The 14,343-nt window shown below is 35.7% G+C and overlaps 1 protein-coding gene across 1 annotated transcript; it reads right to left on the reverse strand.

Moving 5' to 3' along the window:
- Nucleotides 1-12,192: 12,192 nt before the first annotated feature.
- Nucleotides 12,193-13,717, reverse strand: LOC137397382 (tigger transposable element-derived protein 1-like). The gene is made up of 2 exons (XM_068083673.1): nucleotides 12,953-13,717; nucleotides 12,193-12,804 (listed from the first exon to the last, which is right to left on the reverse strand). Exons 1-2 carry the CDS (start codon nucleotides 13,715-13,717, stop codon nucleotides 12,193-12,195), a joined length of 1,377 nt encoding a protein of 458 aa, XP_067939774.1.
- Between the last annotated feature and the right edge of the window lie 626 nt (nucleotides 13,718-14,343).

Here is a 14,343-nt window from a genome sequence, read left to right on the forward strand (position 1 = left end):
ATCATAAAAAACTTTACATTATCGGCTTTTTCCGTTAGTAAGGCTTGTTGGCTTAGTAAAACTTGGTTATAATGAATTATGTAATCCATAATAGCTAGATGTGGTAATCAATTTAAACAGAGTTATTAAATTTTCACTGCTACTATCAACGCTGATGGCTGTTTTTAACAAAGCGATAGCAGAAACAGACTAAGGACCTATGTGTATCGGTGATAGCGAACACGCGCCGTATTAAAAAAGGCATAGATTTGTTTACGAAGCCGATTTGGCTAATTGCGCAAATAAAATTTGATGTAAGTTTTCTTCTCACCTTTTAATGACAAGTAATCACTGCTTGACTACAATATTTCTATTAGGTATAGTAAATAAGGTTTGATATGTTTTATTCTATCTATTAAATTAAAGACTCGTTAAACCCCATTGTCATGCCTCCTTAGCAAAAATGACACAGAAATGCCCTGTGGTCCCAGACTAAGAGCGCAGGGTGCAATAGACCGAGTTTTTGTTAACACTACCCGATGGATCCGTGTACCAAAACTTGAACTTGAAAGTCAAAACCCGAACCCGAAGGACCGAAATACCCAAAATCTCTATTACCCGATACTCGAGAGAAGATAAACCTGCGAGTTCAACGAGTATTACTACCCGTGCCCAGTACTAATTTATACCATACACATAATCTCAGTGTCGTGTCCATCTATTTATAACATACGCTTACCTTAAGTGTATGTGTACATGTATAGTGTGAACTTACCTTTTGTTACTTATATTTATCACAAACACTTACCTTACTCTATAATTATGTTATGCAAATAAGGAATTTACTAAGTATAGTAGGTATTGAAGTATGATTAGTATATTAAAAGTGGCCACTGACCCCCTTGAGTAACTACTTCAATTTCAGTATCTAAAAACCAATAAACAGTTTCTCTCAAATTGCTCCTCATGAAAACTCTAAGAGTTCTATTCTAATAATTAATTTGTCTGTTTCACTTCTCATATCATTAGAAATTTTAATTCCAATTTTACTAGTTGATGTCATTTGCTATAAATCGAAGGCTAGATAAGCTTTTTGATTTTGTCTTGCAAGTTATCCAATTCCAGCGATTGGGATCATGATAATAAAATGAAAAATATAAAGTTGGATAATGAGTATGAGGCGATGATATGAGATTAGGTGTGGGCAGTTGTAGGACTAACCACACTGAACTTATAAAACTTTTGTTATCGGTTTCTGTTTGACAACTGAGTTTGCTTTTCACATAGTAGATATCATATCAAACAAAATTTGCATTTTACAATTTTAGGCTTGCTTGTTTTAATAAACCTGCTAATCATGTGCTAATGAATTGCACGGTTTTGGTATGAAAAAAGGTTCACGCTTTTTACCAAACCACTTTTGATATATTTTTACATCTTTAAAAATCTCAACTAATGAAATAAAAGGTTTTCTATTTGTTAATCTTTCGTTTTTTGCTATTATTTAGAAGGTCTTTATAAAATATATTATTTTTTGGTTAATCTATATGTCATCAAAGGGCTTGCTGAAACAGCAGCATTTATAAATGTGTGTAAACATGTATGTACCTATAGGCTAGTTGCAATAAAATTGTTGTTGAAAATGAACTGAAACTTGCAGATTTTAAAAAGTGACTTTGCCTGAGAAATGATTTTAACTTAATTATTTACCTGAATATGGCCTAAACAAACTTTAAAACAGCCTACAAGCTGTTGAGAAAGTTAAAATAGTTTTTCATTCTGCTTTTCACATACTTTTTATTGTATTGTGTGCACATAGCTAAGTATACAAATTTTATTACAGACAGTTTAGCATATTGTTAAGATAATTAGTTAAGGTAATAATGGAAAAAAAAAGTTTTTGAAAGCTTATATTTGTTGATATGTAAAATATTAGCTATGTTTCAGCTAATATTTGGTAGAAGGGATGTCGGAACTCAATAATTGAAATGTTGATGGATTCAGGTATGTATCTTATGATTGATGGTGGATGATTCGAGTCTTTGTGTACATATGTGGTTGAGTTGTTAGGTTTACTATACTGTTTGAAGCTGTTGTTCTTAAGGTCCAAAGTTTCGTCTAAGAAGTTTAATACTTTTTTATTTGCTTCGATGGTGATACGTAAGCTGTGTTTACGAAAGATTTCAGAAAGTTCTTTTTTAGTGCGCTCAATGTTTTGTGCAATATCTTTCAGTAGTCCCAGACTATTGTCCCGATAATAGCCAAAGTTTTTGCCAAGCTTCTCAGTGATAAGGTGTAGCATGAGTACTCCGACAAGTTGGTAGCTTTCTGCTCCGTCCTGAGAGCCCATTTTTATGTCATACAAGTCTGCAGTTGATCTCTTACCCCATGGTTCATTACCGCTGGAGAGTATAGATTTTTTGAGTGGTGTATTATACACTTGTCCAAGTCAGATATATTGGTGTATTTAGACGCGAACGTTATTGCTTTGTTAAGTAGATCTTCTGTTTTTGAGGGATAAAATTCAACAACATCGAATACAGCGACAAGTAATTAGCTCAATAACATAAGTTGACTACATATTTGCTGTATACTATATATATATATATATATATATATATATATATATATATATATATCATGGAATAGTATCGAGCCCTCAGCTTTATAAAGTATTTTTATAGCTTGTACCTTATACATTTTAGTCATTATATCTGAAGATTGCAAATCGGTCGCATGAAACTAATAGTAGTAATGATTTTAACCTGTAGTTGTTATTAAACTTATATATATAATATATATATATATATATATATATAAGTTATATATATATATTATAATATATATAATGTTCATATATATATAATATATATAAGTTATATATATATAATATATATATATGAAGTTTATTAAAAACTACAGGTTAAAATCATTACTACTATTAGTTTTATGCGACCGAGTTGCAATCTTCAGATATAATGACTAAAATGTTTAAGGTACAAGCTATAAAAGTACTTTATAAAGCTGAGGGCTCGATACTATTCCATGATATATACTTATGTATATATATATATATATATATACATAAGTAAAAGCGAAAGACTCGAGCAGAGTGCTCAATGATAAAATCAGAGCAAGTTAAAATCAATAAAACAGACTATAACTTCAGATAAAACACTTTATTACTATTAGTTTCATGCTTGGTAAGAGCAATCTTCAGATGAAGTGTTGGCACCAGTATTGTTCGCTTATATACAGCTGGAACTATTGAAATTACCAAAACTTCATAACTAGCTGGAAGATTATGGGTTCGTAGAAGCATTAGGTTTTAAAATTAGACAGTAGAAACTTGCTAGCGTGTCTGCAGGCGCTGACGAGTTCAGTGCGTTTGTTTAATGAACCAAGGTGTGGCCTGTATATAATATGAAATTTTTCTTGTAGACACAAGGAACAGTTCTTAGAGCCATGGGCCAGTGGTATGGACTGCTCCAGTATTCTCCAGTTGATGGAATAGTTAGTGTTTGAATCCTTCAATCGCCATATAAGCTTGCTGAGTTCAGTGGCAGTTCTTTTATTTCATTGTGTAAACGACGCTTTATGGTTGTTATAGCGCGTTTTAAATAAAGTTTCTGTTAAGCCAATGTAGTTAACTTCGCTATCGTGGGAGGTGACAGTGGCTTGGTAAATTATAGCAGACTGAAAACATTTCTCTTTTGGTGGGCAGTTAGTGCTGTATTTGTTGGTATAGGGATGTTCTTTACAGTGTATCCAAAGTTAATATTTTTCATTGCCGAATTGAAACCTGTCGCACTGTACCTTGTGTCTACAAAAAAATTTTTATTATATATACAGGCAACACCTTGGTTCATTAAACAAACGCACTGAACTCGTCAGCGCCTGCAGCCACGCTAGCAAGTTTCTAGGGTCCAATTTTAAAACTTAATGCTTCTACAAATCCATAATCTTTCAGCTATGAAGTTTTAGTAATTTCAATAGTTCCAGCTGTATATAAGTAAACAATACTGGTGCTAACACTTCATCTGAAGATTGCTCTTACCAAGCATGAAACTAATAGTAATAACGTGTTTTATCTAATTTAGGTATAGTCTGTTTTTTTTATTTTATATATATATGACACACACACACGCGCGCACACACACGCGCACACACACACCACACACCCCACACACACACGCACGCAAGCACGCACACAGGCGCGCACGCACGCACACACACACCAACGCACACGCATACATGCATGAACTTGTAAATGCATGCAATTGGGGACTCACACCAGAATTTAACAGACAAATTGGGGACGTTCGGAAATTGGGGACGTCCCCAATCTTTTAAACCCTTTTTTCTTATAAAAAACTAAAAAATATATAGTTTAATCCAACTCCCGACAAAATCTGAGCACTGTCCCCAATTGCCTGCATTTGTACGAGAACATCTGTGAGTGTGGGTGTGTGTAAAAATATGTAAGTCCCCATAAAGTTTGTTAAATTCTTACACACATTTGACCTGTTTCCATTTGTGAGTAGGCCAAATATCAATCAATAGTACACTACATAAGGATGCGCAGCTGCTTGTAATTGTGCTGTATATTTCTGTGCTCAATTATTACTTAGCATGAAAAGGGCAACATAGTGTATTGGATAACATGCCTGTCTGCAGAAAGGGTGGTTATGAGTTCAACTCCTGTGAAGTAGTTTTTTTTGCTAGATTTAAATTGCTAAAACTAGCCGAAAAACAGGAAAAAGACGATAAACAAACACTAAGATTTATGTATAGATGAATGGCAGAGTAAAGCAGTTTCAGTTCTTATTCAAACTGAAAATGTTTAGCATTGTAAATACACTTATTTGATTCCCTGACTTTAACAGCCAGGTTTATTTATGACCCTCTAACCCACAGCCGGTGCCTATTCTATGCTAAAAACAACGCCTACCAAAGTGCCATGAACAGCCTCATTATTAGATCATAGCTGATCAACTATTCTGTTATCCTAGGAAAAAAACTCTATGAAAGAGTCATGGTCAATGTTTAGTGCAAAGCAGGACTATTCTGAGGTAATGCTAGCAACTTCCTTCGCCTTGCAGCAGGATCTCCATCATCTCTATGCAGGGTAAAAAAGCTCATATTCAGGACTTCTTGAGAAGTTGCTTACTCTGGCACCTACAGAAGGCTATAGCCTTATGGCTTACATGCTTTATGGGCACTCTATTTACTCACAAGTCATTCTAAAACAGTGTAGTATCTGCAAATATGATTTTAAAGAATGTGGATGTGCAAGAGATATAGTGATATTAAGCAAAACTGGTGAAAGATGATAACCGACTATCTAAACACACATATCTATCGCTCCAAGCAATGTGCACACGAATATGCTTACAAGCCTACCTTTTAAAAGCCATCAGAGCTGATGCAATGAACATGTACTTGCTATTGAACTGAGTGGTTATAAGTTATTGATTGACTAGCGCTAAAACCTTCCAATAAATGCTTGTTTTTCAGACCCTGGATAATGCGACTAGTGGGAAATAACAATACGTTCAAGTCTTGTTATGCATTGTAGAGGGAAACTGCTTCAATGTAGTGCCTTTCACTGCCAAACAGCTATTTCAATCCAAACATATTTTTTGCAGTGGCACAGATTATGGTTTACCGGGATTAAAACACATTACACCAGCAAGCTGTGCTAAGTCAGCGTACGTCTGAGTCTACTTGTGTGTGTGTGTGCGTGCGTGCGTGCGTGCGTGCGTGCGTGTGTGTGTGTGTACTGTCATAAGAGCAAGATGGTTTGCAATTAATGTTTGCTTATTATCATTATATTTCGTATAAAATGTAGTTTCAGGCGTTCTGATATCAATCATTAGGATGCTGCATAAATATGTGCATCTAGTTGTAATTGCGCTGCATAGTTGTGTGCTCAATTATCGCGCAACATAAAAAAACAACGAATTGTACTGGATAGCATACCTGCCTGCAGAAATGGTTGTTACTAGTTCAGCTGTGCCGAATTCGTTTTTTGTTGGTAGATTCAAATCGATAAAGCTAGACAAATGACAAGAAAAGATGATAAACCAACACTAAGATTTATATATATAGATAAATGACATAGTGAAGCAGTTTTAGTTTTCATTTAAACTAAAAATGTCTGGAGTTGCCAAATATACTTATATGATTGCCTGACTTTAACAGCCAGGTTTATTTAGGACCCTCTAACCTGTAGTTGGTGCCTATTCTATACTAAAAACAATGTTTACCAAAGTCAGTGGAAGAGTCATAGTCAATATGTAGTGCATTTCAAGACTATTATGATGTAATGCTAGTAACTTCTTTCATCTTGCAGTAGGACCTCCATCATCTCTAGGCAGGGTTAAAATGCTCATATTCAGGACTTCTTGAGAAGTTGTTGCTTACTATGGCATCTACAAAAAGCTATATTCCTACGACTTACATGTTTTATGGGCACTCCAATCATACTCTAGTAACTCTACTACAGTATAGTATCAGCAAGTATGATACTAAAGAAGATGGATTTGGATGAGATGTAGTGATATTAAGCAAAACTAGTAAAGGACGCTAACAGATAAACTAAACACACAACTCTATCGCTCTAATCAATGTGTACATAAACAGGTGTAGAGGCTTACCTTTTGAGAGCCATTACAGCTAATGCATTAGACTTGCTATTGAGCGAGTGGTGATAGCAAAGTTATTGATTGGCCAGATACGGAGCAGTCCAGCAAAATATTTTTTTAGCCCATGGAAAGTCTGATTAATAGGAATTATCAATGCTACAAGGCTTGTTATGCATTGTAAGAAGAAGCTGCTTCAACATAGCTTAAGCGATTTTCACTGCCAAAAAGTTACTTGAACCCAAGTACCTTTTTGCAGTTGCACAGCTTACTGGTCTGATGTGACTAAACACATTAGACCAGTAAGCTGTGCTAGCTAAGGGTAACTCTGAGCATACTTGTATGTGTGTGTATGTGCGTGCCTGAGTGAGCCCGTGTGTGCGTGTGCACGCACACACACACACACACACACACACACACACACACACACACACACACACACACACACACACACACACACACACACACACACACACACACACACACACACACACACACACACACACACACACACACACACACACACACACACAAGTAGACTCAGACGTACGCTGACTTAGCACAGCTTGCTGGTGTAATGTGTTTTAATCCCGGTAAACCATAATCTGTGCCACTGCAAAAAATATGTTTGGATTGAAATAGCTGTTTGGCAGTGAAAGGCACTACATTGAAGCAGTTTCCCTCTACAATGCATAACAAGACTTGAACGTATTGTTATTTCCCACTAGTCGCATTATCCAGGGTCTGAAAAACAAGCATTTATTGGAAGGTTTTAGCGCTAGTCAATCAATAACTTATAACCACTCAGTTCAATAGCAAGTACATGTTCATTGCATCAGCTCTGATGGCTTTTAAAAGGTAGGCTTGTAAGCATATTCGTGTGCACATTGCTTGGAGCGATAGAGATGTGTGTTTAGATAGTCGGTTATCATCTTTCACCAGTTTTGCTTAATATCACTATATCTCTTGCACATCCACTTTCTTTAAAATCATATTTGCAGATACTACACTGTTTTAGAATGACTTGTGAGTGAATAGAGTGCCCATAAAGCATGTAAGCCATAAGGCTATAGCCTTCTGTAGGTGCCAGAGTAAGCAACTTCTCAAGAAGTCCTGAATATGAGCTTTTTTACCCTGCATAGAGATGATGGAGATCCTGCTGCAAGGCGAAGGAAGTTGCTAGCATTACCTCAGAATAGTCCTGCTTTGCACTAAACATTGACCATGACTCTTTCATAGAGTTTTTTTCCTAGGATAACAGAATAGTTGATCAGCTATTATCTAATAATGAGGCTGTTCATGGCACTTTGGTAGGCGTTGTTTTTAGCATAGAATAGGCACCGGCTGTGGGTTAGAGGGTCATAAATAAACCTGGCTGTTAAAGTCAGGGAATCAAATAAGTGTATTTACAATGCTAGACATTTTCAGTTTGAATAAGAACTGAAACTGCTTTACTCTGCCATTCATCTATACATAAATCTTAGTGTTTGTTTATCGTCTTTTTCCTGTTTTTCGGCTAGTTTTAGCAATTTAAATCTAGCAAAAAAAACTACTTCACAGGAGTTGAACTCATTACCACCCTTTCTGCAGACAGGCATGTTATCCAACACACTATGTTGCCCTTTTCATGCTAAGTAATAATTGAGCACAGAAATATACAGCACAATTACAAGCAGCTGCGCATCCTTATGTAGTGTACTATTGATTGATATTTGGACACCTGTTACTTTTGATACATAATGTAATGATTATAAGCAATCAAGGATTACAAACAATCTGGCATTAGACATCTTTGGAAAATGCTCTTATTATACTAAAACTCTAGACAAGCTGAAGCTAGCACCTGAGTTACTCAAACTCATTGGGTAAAGAAACTTGGCCAATAGCAATTAATTTTAGCAACTAGTGCTAAACTTCGGGGTAGAAAAGTATTTTCTTACTTGTTCACTGCAGAGCATTTAGATAGTGCCATCATAAACATAAAAGACACTCAAAAAAAACAATGCATTTTATCTAATGTGCATTGCTTGTCTATGCATTTGAAAAGAGCTCCATTACTAGGAAGTTTGTGTCTTAAGTCTATATTTTTAATGCAAATCAATAAGAAAGTAGTGCATTTAGTGCATGCTATAGATTAGTCTATGGCTAATTTATCTGTCTGTTGTATAGCTCTATTGCTAAATTACAGTGTAGAAAAGCGGAACATTATCATAGTATTTAAAGTTTTAATACAAAAGTAAGCAAGCAAACAGTGGAAAAATCAGTAGCTCTATCCCATGTTGTACTAATTATGCAGATGGCTTACAGGAACACTGTTGTTATCTTTGTGGGATCAATGTTGTTGTATTTAACTGTTTCTGTAAATCAGGAAAAGCTCTACTTTGGTAACATTTTATGGCATGACCAGGCTTTTGTGGCAACTCAAGGTCATTCTGAAAATGACTATTTTCATCAGAAAATGGAAGGTAATTAGCAAAGATCTCACATCAGCTGTGACACCCTGTTGGTAATGTTGTGCCAATGTTCTCCTGTACAGTAAATTTAAGAAAGATTGTGCCTTGCAAGCGATTAACAACGTTCAACACTTGCCCTTATTGTCAGTGGTCAATAGCTTTATGGAACAGTCACCAGTGTTTCTAGCCTAGATGAGAACCATCTTCAGTTATTTACTTCTAAAGAGTTGCTGTAATAAAAGAGGTTGACTTTTTAATAAAGTACAAATCAGCAGAAATTTATACAATGATGATTGTTAGCATAAGTTTGTATGAAGTGTTAACAAGTTAAATTTGAATGTTTATTTGTTATAATCAGTTAATATAATTGCAAGACACCTTTTTCAAGGTAAGTCGGTATACTTGACCACACAAACGTGAGATTAAAATATTAGGACTTTGCAGTTACATAAAAAAAGTTAATGCATGCAGTTATGAAAAAAACCACGATACATTTCTAAATTATTTTCTATAACATATTTACAAGGTTTCAAAACAATATATTGAGATGTGATAACAAAGGTTTACTTTGCTGTGCTTACTCGCTACTGTCACGACCAATCTGTAACAAAGTGATTAATATTAACAAGTTGTTTAACTGCCACAATGCTGGATTAAAACATTAAGATTTCACAATTACATAGGCAATATCAATGGATACTAAGAACAAAGGCTCTCTTCATTCTCAGTCTTGTTATTCATCTCAACAATTGACTAAAGTGACTGTAGAAAATGTTTCAAATGAGTCTTGTTAATTTGTACGCAGCTTTAATAGAAAGTATAAAACATTTTCAAATAATCATAAAACCCATATGCAAAGTTTGTAATAAAAATACAACTAACCCATTTAGTTTACAAAGATAAGTAAAATTGTATTAGCTAGCAAATTACTACGGAAATGTTTTTGTAAATGTTTTAGGTTATCCATGAGATTTTATAAATACTACTAATTGGCATTTAACCAAAAGCTTTTAAGCTTTTACCTTGTTATTTTTAGTTACTCACGAGGAACTTGGAGAAACCTGCATGTTGTCTCTACAGCTTTCAGCAGGTATACAAGAGTTTTGTGTTTTAACACTAAGCTTCAGCATCCACTTACCTTCAGTGTACACCTATTTATAACAAACTCTTACCTTCAGGGTACATTTATTAATAACACATACTTACCTTCAAGAACATCTATTTACAACATACACTCACCTTCAGTGTACATGTGTTCATATCATTAACTTACTATCAACGTACATTCATTTATAACATACCTTTCCTTCAGGGCACATTTATTTACACTATACACTTACTTTCACCGCTCATCCATTTATAACATACAATTATCGTCAGTGTGCATCTATTTATAGCATGTGCACACCTTCAAATACATCCATTTATAACATATGCTTACTTTCAAGTACATCAATTTATGTCATGCACTTTAGTGTCTTTAGTGTGCGGCTATTTATAACATACAGTTAACTTATTTTCAGTGTACATCTATTTATAACATAGACTTACCTTTACTGTACATCTATTCATAACATACACTTACCTTCTGGGTACAATTATTTATAACATTTGCTTTCAGGAACATCTATTCAAAACATACACTCACTTTCAGTGTACATCTATTTATAGCATAAACTGAATATCTATGTGCATCTATTTATAACATTAATTTACTTTGAATCAGTGTATTCTCATTGTAGCATTTTAATAGCAATAGCTCGACAGACCAATTTACAGACAGAACCACAAACAAAACTTTAAGATTTATAAAAATATGTAGACTTAGTAAATACATATTTCATTGGCACTTAACACTCAGTGTTGTGGTTAGACTACTTTGTGAAGAGTAAAGGGAACTGGAAGTTTCCTTTACACAATGTTGTTGTTGACGCTCATGAGTGATTATTTCCAATTCCTGATTTAAAAAACTGATACAATTTTTCTCTGTAAGAACTTTTCATGAAATTCTAAGAGTTTTATTTCAAGAAATAGCTTGTCTGTGTCACTGCTCATTTCATGAGTGTTGCAAATATTGTTTTCAACAGTTGATGTCATTTCTCTCAAAGTTAAGGTTTGCCAAGACTTTTGGTTTTATCTTGTAGGTTATCCGGTACAAGCGATTGGAGATCTTGATCATAACATGAAAAATGAAAAGTTGGAAAAAGAGTGTGAGGTCATCATGGTTGACTGAGTGTGAGCACTTTTGCAACCGCAATGTGGTACCACTGAGTCTACTGAGTTTTTTAATCCATTTTAATTTACCAACTGAACTCACCTTTTCCATTTTATTTATCAAAGAGCATTTGAATTTTAAATTTTCTGTAGATGAAGCCATGCTATCGGTCTGTATACCTTTTAATCGGCTTCAAAACCACTTCAAACCTTTTACTATGCAATTTTTACGCAGCTGCTTTATTTTTACTGCGCTATTCGTTGATTTAAATTTTGATTTTTACCCGTCTCTTTTTTGTAAATTTTATTTTTTGTTTGCTCAAGTGATGGTGAAATTTTATTTTAAAGTTGTATTGGTGTGGGTTAGGGAGGCAAAGAGTATCCACATCCTTAACCACATTTTCAAATGATCTACATATACATATATATATATATATATATATATATATATATATATATATATATATATATATATATATATATATATATATATATATATATATAGATAGATAGATATATATATATATGTATATATATATATATATTGTATTCTCACTGTTATGTTCTTTATTCCAGTACTGAGTTTACAATGAAATGGTAAGAGACATCCCCAGTATATATATATGTATAGAGAGCGGTTATAGCAAAAGTATTATCCTGGAATTACAGACGGTTCCCAACCTACGAACGAGTTACGTTCCGAACGATTGTTCGTAAGGTGAATTTGTTCGTAAGTTGCTTCAGTGCTATATTTTGTATTATAATTTATGTTTAAGGCCTATATAAGTATATTGAAGGTTTATATAAGTATGTTTAAGGCTTGTATAATATTTATTTATTTGTATATACAATGTAACATTTAATAAAATGGAGAGAATACGTACAGTACTGTACTACGTATTTTATATCATGAGAGGGTCTTCGTTGTCACTGGAATGGGCTTCAAAAGTTACTTCCTTCTCCGTAACTCCAATGTAGGAAGAAGATGAGGGTTGATGAGTATCTTCCTTAGAGGATTTACTAGAAACTGGCCGAAAGAAGCAACCTAACGATGATTGCACCGTGTTCTTATATTTTTCATCAAAAATGATGCGGTAGCACTGCATGGTATCATTCAATTGATTTGCAACCTTTGTGCAGCATTCAATATTTGGGTCTTGCAGCTTGAAGAATGCGATGGCTTTATCTATGAGTGAAAACCCCTCAGTCAAGAGTTTCGTTTCGAATTTCTTCATGGAGACAGGCGTTTCTTCCTCCTCCTTCTCCTCCTCTTCAACACGTTGTTGAGCCTCCAACTCCATGAGGTCTTGGTTACTCAATTCCTCTCCATGGGACTCAAGCAATTCCTCAAAGTCCTTCTCCTGCAGGTCAAGCTCGAGTTTGTCACTTAGGCCAACAAGCGTGCTGAGAATTTCTTTATTGAGGCCCTCCTGATCAAAGCCACAAAAGTCATTGACGAACTGAGGGCATAAAAGCCTCCACACGACATTGAGGTTGACCTCGGTAACCTCACGCTATGATGCAACAATGTTTTTACACAGTTAAAGATGTTATACGACTTCCAGTAGCTCTGTCAGGTCATCTCGGGGCCAGAATCTACTGCTTTCAAGGCCATCCTGTACGTCCGTCGGGTGTAATATTTCTTGAAATTGGCAATAACACCCTGGTCCATCGGCTGCAGAAGTGAAGTTGTGTTTGGCGGCAGGTACACAACTTTGACATCTGGATGAAAATTATCCAAGTGCGGGGGTGGCCAGGAGCGTTGCCCAGCACTAGCAAAATCTTGAATGGATTTTTATTATCCCGGCAATACAACTTCACTTCTGGGATGAAATGGTGGAAAAACCAGTCCTCAAATACAGCGAGTGTCACCCATGCCTTTGTGTTTGACATCCATATAACGGGGAGAGAGCTTTTCGTCACATTCTTCAGGCCTCGAGGGTTAGCTGCCTGGTAAACTAGCAGCGGCTTCAGCTTGTAGCTCCTTTCAGCATTCACCCCAAGCATTAAGGTTAGACGGTCTTTAGCCGTTTTATATCCGGGCATCGTCTTCTCCTCACGACTAATGTAGGTCTTCTCTAGCATTTTCTTCCAGAAAAGACCCGTTTTGTCGACATTGAAGATCTGCTTAGCCGAATAGCCACCTTTCTCAACGATCTCCTTCAACACTTGAGAGAATCGCTCGGCAGCCTCTGTGTCTGCAGATGCTGCCTCTCCAGACACAGACTCATTGTGGAGATTAGTCCTCTTCTTGAAACGGGAAAACCATCGGCAGCTGGCAGAAAACGTTTCTTCGGCAGCGCTTTCCCCAGCCTTAGCCTTGACATCCTCAAATATAGATTTGGCCTTCTCCTGAATGAGCAGAAGGTTCAGAGAAAAACGCCGTTGCTGCTGATCCTTGAACCAAACGGTGAGAAGTTTTTCCATCTCTTCTATGAGTTTCCCTCTTTTTTGCTAATGATCGTCGATTGCATAGGCGCTGCACCTTTCACGTGTTCCATTATACGATCTTTCTGTTTATAAATGGTACTGACTGTCGAACGATTCAAGGTGTATGCCCATGATACGCTCACTATTTTTTACCCGCATCCAAGCTTCTTTATTATTGACTCTTTCGTTTCAAATGAGATGGCTTGGCTCTTCTTTGCACTACCACTCTCACTAGAAGCCTTTCGCTTTTCACCAACCATATTTAATAATGGATGCTCGAGATATTTACTGTACGTAATCATAAAAATAAAAAAGGCAGAGGAAAGTGGATGCTGGGTGGTGCTTCCGAGTAGTGCCTCTTTCTGTCTTTCTGTCGCTAATACATCGGTAATACCGACGGTAATACCGACGGTAATTCATATGGACATACGTACGCGCAGACCCTGTTCGTATGTACCGTTGTTCATAATTCGAATGTTCATAAGTAGGTATTCGTCTGTATACATTAAGCAAGTAAAAGTAATCTGTAATTATCCCATAAATAACCAGCTATGTATAATGACATAGCCAATATCATTCGCCATGTAATGCACTGGCTGTCCATTGTAATGTCCATTGTAATG

The sequence above is a fragment of the Watersipora subatra genome, chromosome 5 (genome assembly GCF_963576615.1).
Source record: "Watersipora subatra chromosome 5, tzWatSuba1.1, whole genome shotgun sequence".
Taxonomy (NCBI): Eukaryota; Metazoa; Bryozoa; class Gymnolaemata; order Cheilostomatida; family Watersiporidae; genus Watersipora; species Watersipora subatra.

Coding starts and splice junctions, on each gene's coding strand:
- LOC137397382 (XM_068083673.1), bottom strand. CDS start 13,717: ATGGAAAAACTTCTCACCGTTTGGTTCAAGGATCAGCAGCAACGGCGT. Junction 12,805..12,952: donor TCTGCAGCCGATGGACCAGG/GTGTTATTGCCA, acceptor GTTGCATCATAG/CGTGAGGTTACCGAGGTCAA.